The 10,728-nt window shown below is 37.3% G+C and overlaps 1 protein-coding gene across 1 annotated transcript; it reads left to right on the top strand.

Moving 5' to 3' along the window:
- Positions 1-5,081, top strand: LOC110451047 (E3 ubiquitin-protein ligase ARIH2-like). Its single transcript, XM_021498894.1, has 3 exons — positions 1-378; positions 1,619-1,871; positions 3,559-5,081. The coding sequence occupies exons 1-3, from the start codon at positions 319-321 to the stop codon at positions 4,167-4,169; spliced, it is 924 nt and encodes a 307-aa protein (XP_021354569.1). The 5' UTR covers positions 1-318; the 3' UTR covers positions 4,170-5,081.
- The last annotated feature ends 5,647 nt before the right edge of the window (positions 5,082-10,728 follow it).

Raw genomic sequence — 10,728 nt, 5'->3', positions numbered from 1 at the left:
AAATAAAGGAAATAGTAATAGTGCCCGAGTGTTAGCCTGTCACGGGTATTACCGTTACCATGGAAATAAACCGTTCTACGTGAAAAGGTGTACTGGGCTGTCGATGATGTTACGTCAAGAATGAGTACCTTTAGTTCGTAGTGTATATGACCGACAATAGGAACGATGTCATGGTACATAGGAATTTTAAGACATGAATAATCATTTCAGCCTGCTTACGTATCCAATGTTTGTGTAAACACACGTCTGCTCAGTGGCAACTTTCGGTTTAAATTTACTTTGTACAACACAGGTTTAACCGTGAAGAGTCATTCCAATATGGCGGGGAGATTTTTAAGACTGAGTGAATCAACGGTCCAGAGTGCTAGATTTACAGGGGTAAGTGGTTGTCTTTAATAGTTTCACATGGTTGGTAAAACTAGTATTACTTAACGGTAATGAGTGATGGTCGTTTTGTTTTGAGATTTAATTCACGTCACTGTCTGGTTGTGCGTGACGTTTACCCTGTGACTTTAAGTGGTGGTATAAAGTTGTGTCTGATATTTGAAAGTTATGTTATATGTACAATGTACAAATACTAAATGTTTGTGAAACCATTCATTGGACAGGTGAATCAGTTTTTGTTGTTGTTTTTTATCTATTTATTGGGGGGGGGGGGGGGGGGTATTTTTCTGTTGATAATTGTCGATCTTGATTCTGTTTCATCAACCTTTTAGCTGTTGCTATACATAAAGTTACACATTGAATTATACGTGTATTTTATTTCTCTTGTTTTCAACACTATACGTTGATGCAGTTATATTTATCAGTTGGTGTAAGTTATATGAAAACAAGAAACTGCTTCAGCCATGATAAAACCTGGGTTGATTTGGGAAGTGTGTCACACACCACAATGATTAAGACAATATCCATTCATTAGCTCATTCTATTTTTGATAGAGAGGTGTATTTTAATTGGAGTGGGTTAGATATTACACCGGATATTAATAACCGGAATCTATTACATATTTAGTATTCGTTATCATTTTACTACCATTAACACCTCTCTACTTTCACTTTCATTTCACGTTCACTTTCACTTCGCTTCCACGATTTCGTTCAATTTTAGCGGAATCCTCGCTCATTCAGTTTCACTTTCGTTTCTATAATAGAATAGTAAACACTTCTGCTTTCTTTTTCGCTACTAAACTTAACACGTAAAATGAAATAAATGTTTACTAATATATATATATTGAAAGATAATAAATATTTGAACAGAAAATGCGTGCGTAGCTGTAATCAATATTTACCGCTAATGGGTTCCCTAAAAGAGTAATTGGAAAATTCATGACGTGATTTAGTTTTTATTTGACCTCAAATATCTTCAATAAAGAACTATTTTTTGCTACGTTACTAAACAGTTGCTACACTATATTCTATAATTATTCATAACAATACGATATGAAACCCTTGTCATAATTTCTTATAAATAAACATTTTTGAAAATTGGAATTGAATTTAAACGTTATAATGAAGTTTGACTAGAACAGCCATCGCGACATGATATTTATTCAAAATACGCGGGGTTCAAAAGCGTTCCTTAAATAATACACGTTTTTAACAAAATATTTTGTTGCTAGGGTAACACTGTGACGGAAGCAAAGATGACCGTAGCCGAAGTGCTTCGGGAGGACAAGAATAATATCGATATAGTAGAAAAAGGCGCCATTGTGGACGGAATTAGATTGGTGAAGGACATGGAGAGCCCCCTACACGTGGTAGTCCACAATTCCGACAGACAACTTCCTTATTGGCGCCAAACAGAGGAGAAGGACATTGTGAACCCGTGGGAGGAGGAACCGCGATGTCTGATGTCATGTGGCCACGCCCTCAGTAAGTAACTATTATGATTTTACTAAACCGGTTAGTCTCTGTCAAACACAATACCGGGGAAAGGTAGAATACTATATAGATCATGTCTATATGCCTATGTCAATATATCATCGCTCCTTATAGTATAACAATCCAATATATGCATAACCAGCAACGCACAAAAGTTAAACAATACAGAACGTCCTATATATTGGTATAAAACTTATATACGGGACAATACAAAACGTCCAACAATGAGAATGTCGTACATGTTCAAGCATTTCTAGCGATAATATGATAGGAAAGGAAAAATGCACGGCAACAACGGGATTCGAAACCGGGACCATTCGACCTCTGCACGGACAACACATGTATATCAGTTAAGCTTCCTGGTCACTGGCGCACAACCCAGTCCAGTGCCGATACATTCCTCCCTCCTGATTTCTAAATCATCTTCTTGTTGAAGACAACACTATTTACAACCCAGGTTCGGGTATCCCCTTGCCAAGCATACACCCAATGCTTAAAACAAGGCCGGTTGGTCACAGGCACCACTGTAAAAGGCGCAGCAAAGGGCACGGCCAGACCGGGATTCGAACCCGGGACCTTCCGGACTCTAGATGGACGCTGTACAGCATCAGTTGATATAACTGGTCACTGGTGTTCGACCCGGTCCAATTCCGCAACAATTATAATATTTTAGCGCTTGTTGTGTTTATTCGAAAGCAAAAAATATTAAAAACCGCTTAATATTCACTTTATTCCTACATGATAAATACTGTTGCTGTACTACATCATGGCATGGTTTATCTTTGCCGATACATTTTCGGTAGCAGTTAACGTATTAACTATTTAGAAACAGAACTTGTCGGTTCTGTTCGGAGCCTTCTGGGTGGCAGTCAAGCTGTATGTGACTTCTGATTGGTAGTTCATGAAGTCATGTGTAATGCGACTTTTAATTGATTGTATTCTATGAGATTTCTGATTGGTGGTTCATACTGTCATGTGATACTCATGTGACTTCTGATTGGTGGTTCATGTTGTCATGTTGTACTGGTGTGGCTTCTGATTGGTGGTTTATGGTGTCATGTTGTACTGGGGCGGCTTCTGATTGGTGGTTCCTGTTGTCATGTTGTACTGGTGTTTCTTCTGATTGGTGGTTCATGTTGTCGTGTTGTACTGGTGCGGCTTCTGATTGCTGGTTCATGTTGTCATGTTGTTCTGGTGCGGCTTCTGATTGGTGGATCATGCTGTCATGTTGTACTGGTGGGGCTTCTGATTGGTGGTTCATGGTGTCATGTTGTACTGGTGCGGCTTCTGATTGGTGGTTCATGTTGTCATGGGCTTTTGTGACTGCTGATGACTTTTTTTTCTAACTACAGAAATAGTTTCTGGTATAACTTTAAGTTTTTTTTACCAGATACTTTCACCATGTTAGCTTTCATAGATCGCTGTATTTGGAGTGTTCTGTTTTAAACTTCTCGTTATACAAATTACATATACCAAGGTACTGCTTTTACGATCTCCCGTCGTGCTGAAATAAATATAGGAGAAATGTCCACATTCGAGTTCTTTCGTAAGCACCACTTTGATAGAGGTAACTGGGAACAATATCATATATTTGCTAATTTCCTGTTTCCCGTCCCCGACACCTGTGCGTCAACTGTCAAACATAATATGTTTTGTTATTTTCGTATTTATTTTACAGCCCCTGACAATCTGTACGGATACTGCTGGAGTCAGCTCACAGAACAAACGTCATCCTTCCGGTGCTTTGCTGACGTCAACAGTCGACGCTGCGACTGGGAATGGTTTTTCCCGGAAGTGGCAGAAAACGCATGCTTGTCAAAGGACGAACGTATTTTGTTTGAATCGCGCATCAACCGGAACTGGGTAAATTTGTCAGCGGGAGTTCGTGAGTGTCCATTTTGTCGTTGCGTGTGCGAACGACAGAAACCCGACGATCCACACGTGCTGTGTGTGTACTGTCAGAACGCTGGCGAACCTAATTGTCATTTCTGCTGGTATTGTCTATATCCTTGGAAGGATCACCATAGCTGCACCAAAGATTCCGCACGACAGATACTCAGTACCTGCCCACGTAAAGAAATAGTGAAAGTGACCGGCTGTCCATCCATTCGCGCATGCCCAGGCTGTAAAATTTTGATCGAACACAAAGATCAGTGTAAGCACATGGACTGTCGTAACTGTAAGACCAGCTTCTGTTTCATCTGTCTAGAGGTCAGAGGTCAACGGGGCTTTTCGTGTGGCTCTTATAACACCAAGTGCGCCGTTGCAACAATACAAACTGTGACGTAAACAATGTGCCAAGCATTGGATTGAGCTATAACACGTTGTGGTGTTCCAGAAACCGTTGTTATATATGTGTTGATATATAATATTTGACACCGGTGTAGAGAAAAGGAAATGATCCTGTATCAGAGTTAATTAAATTAAATTTAATGCTTTTTTCACAACAAATTTAATGTGATTACATAGTAGCAGTAATTTATTAGCATGGTCGTTTAACGTCGCTGAGTAAGTACCCATGCCTACGTACGTTATTGTTTGTATCCGATAAGGAAGTAGTACTAGTACAATGTGGTAGATTTATTCAATGTCTAATTCTTAGCTGGCCGTTTAACTGGACTCTGTTTTATAGAGTTATTAGGTATGACCTAATGATGTTTTAGTGATACTATTTACATTTCCACTGCGTGTTCCTCTTTAAGCATTACCAGATGAAATTGCCTTCATAGAGCAATGAAGGCAGTTTGATTAGTGAGTCATTTGAAGCTTTCCTCTAACCACGATTAACATGAGACTACTGTTAGAATCAAACATTTTAATGACTGACGTTAGGCTGTTCCAGGAAATTTGTTTGCTCTGACGACACAGACCGAAAATGTAAAGGAATGTATATTTAGGTGAATAATAAGAAAATATTTAGAATGTAAATGTAAGGATTTAACAGCATCCTGTTCAATGGTCATGCTGGTATGAACTCAAATCAGTTACATACATATGTATCATGAAGCCCTATCGAGCTTCACGGAATATATATGTAACCGAGTTGCGGTCATACCGGCATGAAATTGAAAAGAAATGCAGTTCAATCCTTATAAACACAGTGTCCTTGTCCACACTACAATTTCCTACATAAACATAAATTATGTAAACTTTGCTTGTTGTTTTACCTTTCCGATTACTCAGTAAAATGTGTTGAAATCAGATTGATTTGGTTTTATTTAGTTCGACGTCTTATTGACAGCTACGATCGTTTAAGGATGTGCCTCTATGTGTGTTGTGTATGTGTGCATGTGTGTGTGTGTACATGTGTGTATGTGTATGTGTGTGTGTGCGTGTGTGTGTACATGTGTGTATGTATGTGTGTATGTGTACATATGTGTATGTGTGTGTCATGTGTGCATGTGTGTGTGTACATGTGTATGTCTGTGTGTGTACATGTGTGTATGTGTGTGTGTACATGTGTATGTGTGTGTGTGTGTATGTATGTGTGTGTGTGTACATGTGTGTGTGTACATGTGTGTGTGTACATGTGTGTGTGTGTATGTATGTGTGTATGTGTACATGTGTGTGTGTACATGTGTGTATGTGTACATGTGTGTGTCATGTGTGCATGTGTGTGTGTACATGTGTGTGTGTACATGTATGTGTGTACATGTGTATGTGTACATATGTGTATGTGAGTGTCATGTGTGCATGTGTGTGTGTACATGTGTGTGTGTACATGTGTATGTGTGTGTGTGTGTGTGTATGTGTGTGTGTGTATATGTGTATGTGTGTGTGTGTATGTATGTGTGTGTGTACATGTGTATGTGTGTGTGTGTGTACGTGTGTGTGTACATGTGTATGTGTGTGTGTGTGTTCATGTGTGTGTGTCCGTGTGTATGTGTGTGTGTGTGTATGTATGTGTGTGTGTACATGTGTGTATGTGTGTATGTGTGTGTGTGTGTGTGTATGTGTACATGTGTGTATGTATGTATGTGTGTATGTGTGGAGGCAGATAATGTTGGTATGTTTGCCTCCTTGTGATAGCGCGGATCTGATGCCGACTTTATAGTGCTTTCTCACTGAAATACCATTCCGAAGGCAACCGGCACAGCATTCCGCCCGGTCACATTATACTGACAACGGTTGAACAATTTGTTACCATAATCCTAACTGCTGAACCCTAAGCAGGGAATGACCAGCATTTTAAGGTATCTCTAGGAGAGATGTAGTATATAATGATTCCCCACTTGCACTGAGGGGTGGAAATTAGTTTGTCTACTTTTTGATAGAAATATACGCGGGAGTATGCTCCATATTCGTGGTAATTTAAACTAAATTAAAATGTTTTATTAAGGATTCCCGTACCGCTGTTAGTAGACATTAGATTAAGATGTTTTATTAAGGATCCCCGTACCGCTGTAAGTAGACATTTGATTTAGATGTATTTTTAAGGATCCCCGTACCACTGTAAGTAGACATTAGATTGAGATGTTTTATTAAGGATCCCCGTACCATCGTTAGTAGACATTATATTTAGATGTATTATTAAGGATCCCCGTACCATTGTAAGTGTATTTAGATGTATTATTAAGGATCCCCGTACCATTGTTAGTATATTTAGATGTATTATTAAGGATCCCCGTACCATTGTTAGTATATTTAAATGTATTATTAAGGATCCCCGTCCCATTGTTAGTATATTTAGATGTATTATTAAGGATCCTCGTACCACTGTTAGAAGACGTTAGAAACTTGTTGTTCGGGGTTACAATATAGCTTTGATAAATCACTTCTGAAAAGAAAACCATAATTTGTAGGACTTAAATGAAAAAGGTCATATCGTTAAAATCAACAAAGCATAGTCAACAACAGTCAGTGTAAAACATCAGCGGGGCTAGACAGAGATTCGAACCCTGTGATATCAGATTTGTCTATTATCGCTCATTTTTGTTGTTGAAGATATATAATTCGTTATCCCAGCCATAGGGTCTCGGGGTTCCGCACAATACATATATGCAAACAAAAACCATTGTAAACACAACATAATTCATATAAAAGTATAAAATAACACATCACATTTCAACATAAGCAAGGACAAATTGCAAAGAAGCATTTTATCTATTGAGACATACATGTATTCTATACTTTACAGGAATATACTTCGTAAGATAAAATTGAAAAAAAATCGTACCATATACCGTCTTAACGTTTTGGTTAATAGCACCGTAGGCATGTGGTATAGACGGAATAATAATATTTTAATGAAAACTACTTTGAATACGTGTTTACCATTTTACTGCATAAATAATTGAGTAATGTGTACAGACCCTTCGTTGTCATTTTAAATGATGACATTATATTAATGAAACACTAGTTACTCGGGCTGAACTTATGTATTTTTGATACATTCATTGAAAACAAGCTTACATGACCAATTTATTCAAAAATGGTATAAGGATGTTACAACCTTGACCAGAGAAATAATAATAAAACATGCCGCTTCTTACGGGAAGAAATGCGTCCAATGTCGCCACAAGTGGCGATCTTGGTTGGAGTTCCTGTGTCGTAGAACAGAAAGTGGAGGTTTTTAGGCTCTGGTCAAGGATTAATGGAACAGCTCACGATATACTAGTCTCCAAAATATATTAGTGGTCAAAAGGAAAACGTACATATAAGAATGAATTGAGCACTGAACCCTATATTAGTAATATTATGCATTTTGGCCATAGACACACATTAACAAAGTGAAAGTTCCGTTGCAGTAATCTTAGTTAAAAGTCGAAACCGGTCGGTATTCTCGTCCAGTTACACCTTTACAAGATCGACTTTAGACACTGCTTTATATCATATGTATCGCCGGCGCCTATGTTTTAACTTTATATAATTATGTACAGTGCTAGTGTTTTTACTTATTTCAAGGTGTGATAATGACTTTTAGTGTCTCATAAGCCAGATTTGGCTGGATGTCGATAACTGATCGATTTAAATTTTGAAATAACTTTTCCTTTTTGTAAAATCTGCTGTGGTTTTAGTGTATATCGATATGTGACACTTAAATAAAACAAATTGTTATAATATGTAAAGTTAGGACATTTGATCTGATATTCCCTATTATTATGATGAAGACTATAATAGATGAAGTGGAGACAATTTGATAAATAAATAAAAATTTACACCAAAATCAATCCTATGTATACGGTCATATTCATATGGTAAGACACTTTATAGTACAGACTATAATTTACCTGTAATTAAATTTTATTGTTCTCCAACACCTTACCTGTATATAGGAAAATACCAAATGTCTATCATGAAAATCACGAGAACCAATCAGAGAGGGTAAACACCGAAAGTAATGGAAGCATGGATGTTATAATTATCATAAAGAAAGGGAAAGTTTGCGATCGGAAAATCAAAATCGTAACAATTATCGCAGTTGTGTCCAAAAGAGGTCGGTTGTGATTTTGGTCCCCCACTTATTTTCCCCCTTATATCACGGAATGGTAGCCATGCTTAATTTCGTGTCATGTCAAGACGGAATAACCCCAGGGTACATTTTTGTATATAAGCTTATCAGTGATTAGCCACCAGAAGGCCCAAATAAGCAATTTGTTTGTCTTTCGGAAAATGGAAAATGTGTAGTTCTTACATGTAAGAAGGTAATGTAAGTGCGTTTAAAGAAAAACAATACGTTATCAGTAGATACTTTGATGACAAAGGTATTTTTTATCCTTTTTAAAAGAATCTTGATTATTTCATAATTGTGTTGCTACTGGAAACAACTGGCAATTAGAAAAACTGTGGAAGCTGGACCAGCTGACGTCGACGTCGACACGACATGTAAGGATGGGTCTATTTAGGTGGCTAAGGGGAGGTAACTCATTATGAGCGATTCGTTATCATCTTATCTAGGATCACCTAGGATTTAATTTCAATCTTTTTTCTTTTTTGACTTTGCTATCGTTTTATTCATTTTGTTACTTGTCGGATAAATAAATCTGCTACGAAATTCGTGTAAGTCGCTTTATTTTTTATTTCTTGCAGATAAACAGTAAGTACAGTCCTCTGTTTGTCCGAGTATCCATTCCGTCTCTACCCGTTATTTTGTCATTAGGTCATGATCAAAGTCTTATTTTAAAGCAGCATATTTTTAAAGATAAGTTATTTGATCTACAAAATATCTATGAAAGTGATGAGGTTTCCCAGACTCAAAAAAATACTTTCAATACTTTCCCATCCGAGGACCAACTTTTGAATATGCAAAAACAAATCGTATGACGGAAAAGTCCTTTGGGAAAGTGCTATGGTATTTATGAATTGTTTTACCCTCCAATCGGCACTAGTATTTTTATTTATTATCTGAACACAAACAAACGATGCCGAAATGCAAAATATATGGGATTGTTGCGTCAGAATAAAAAAGGCAAAGCAAACAAATGAAGTGCTATTATTGCAAAGATATTACCGAACATGCGGGAAAATTCATCGTCGAGGACAGTCTCTTTGTTTCAAATGAAGGAAGACTGCAGCACAAAGTAAGAAGCGCAATACACGTGTAAGACATGCTATTCGAAAACTACATGTTATTTTACCATTCCAAGGTACATGATGAACAAAATCAAGATGTGTTTTTTTTAAGAAAAAAATGTAACGGCATGACGTAGGCAGTAGTAATGAGAATTAAATCCTTTCAAACTTGTTGGGTTATAATTGTACGGTCTTGTGTTTTATACAGCATAACACGAAATAAGCATTTTGTTGAGTCTTTATCGTGAAAGGCATGTATTAATAGCCATGGCCTTAATCTTAGACACGGGTATACCTGAGGACGCGTCATAACAGTGCGCGGTGTGAAGCGCGCACTATCGGATCATAGCTTTGGGGAAATAGGCATAGCAATTAACCCGCCCTAGCTCTTTATGTTACAGGGGCGGTACAGGAATTTATTTAGGTTGTTACCCAAAGTAAAAAAAAAATCAAAAAAATCAGCCATATTTTTTCGCGCTTAGAAATCGGCATACAGGCTTTATCTTATTTCTGTCCTCATATTATAGGAATTTATATATAGGGTATATGTCGCTGATTATAGGGACACCCGTTGTAAGTGCAACGTATCTTTATGACGTCATAATTATACTAATTCCAACTTGGACCAAACTTACTCAAGACTGTCTGTACGAAGGTAAGTCATCCGATCTTCAGACAGAAAAAAAAATATCTTTAAAAGTGGACATATTTTAACCCTTTCGTTAATATTTTATGAAAGGCGCATGAGATAACTTTTCAAAATGGTTTATACATGCACATAAATTTCAAAAATCAAATGTCGCACTGCCAAGCACGACCTTAATAAAAATGGGCCTAACTTAAGTTGCCCCAGTCTCCCCTAACTAGAACATGGGTTTTTTCGCCGAGTGAAAACTAATTCAAGATATACATTTGACACTTATGTTTGATTGACTGTTGTATCAATACGATCGGAGCTCCAATTAGACGATGTGCTCTAGATTAAAGCACAAGGGAATGCTCAGAGTTGTGGGGTTAGGTCGAGGGGCTGCTTCATCATGTGTGTATGTGCGTTTATATATTTATAGGTACATTTCAAATCACCGCTTTCGGCAACTACAATATATTTCATAGTTTACCCCACATTCCATGCCACTATCAATATAGAAAATCAAATCATCATTATATTTTGATTGATATTCATTATAGTGAATGCACAGGTGACTTATAATCAGCCCCAAATTCATCCCAAACAATCAATATAGCAATCATCATTATATTTTGATTTATATTCATTATAGTGAATGCACAGGTGACTTATAATCAGCCCCGAATTCATCCCAAACAATCAATATAG

The sequence above is a fragment of the Mizuhopecten yessoensis genome, unplaced genomic scaffold, assembly GCF_002113885.1.
Source record: "Mizuhopecten yessoensis strain PY_sf001 unplaced genomic scaffold, ASM211388v2 scaffold5751, whole genome shotgun sequence".
Lineage (NCBI taxonomy): Eukaryota > Metazoa > Mollusca > Bivalvia > Pectinida > Pectinidae > Mizuhopecten > Mizuhopecten yessoensis.
Note: the sequence above shows the minus strand (reverse complement) of the source record. Positions and strands in the feature narration are given on the sequence as shown.

What these genes read in the sequence shown, in the direction of transcription:
- LOC110451047 (XM_021498894.1), top strand. Translation starts at nt 319, where the DNA reads ATGGCGGGGAGATTTTTAAGACTGAGTGAATCAACGGTCCAGAGTGCT. An exon ending in AGAGTGCTAGATTTACAGGG is followed by an intron (nt 379 to 1,618) that starts GTAAGTGGTTGT and finishes TTTTGTTGCTAG; the next exon opens with GGTAACACTGTGACGGAAGC. An exon ending in GTCATGTGGCCACGCCCTCA is followed by an intron (nt 1,872 to 3,558) that starts GTAAGTAACTAT and finishes TTTATTTTACAG; the next exon opens with CCCCTGACAATCTGTACGGA.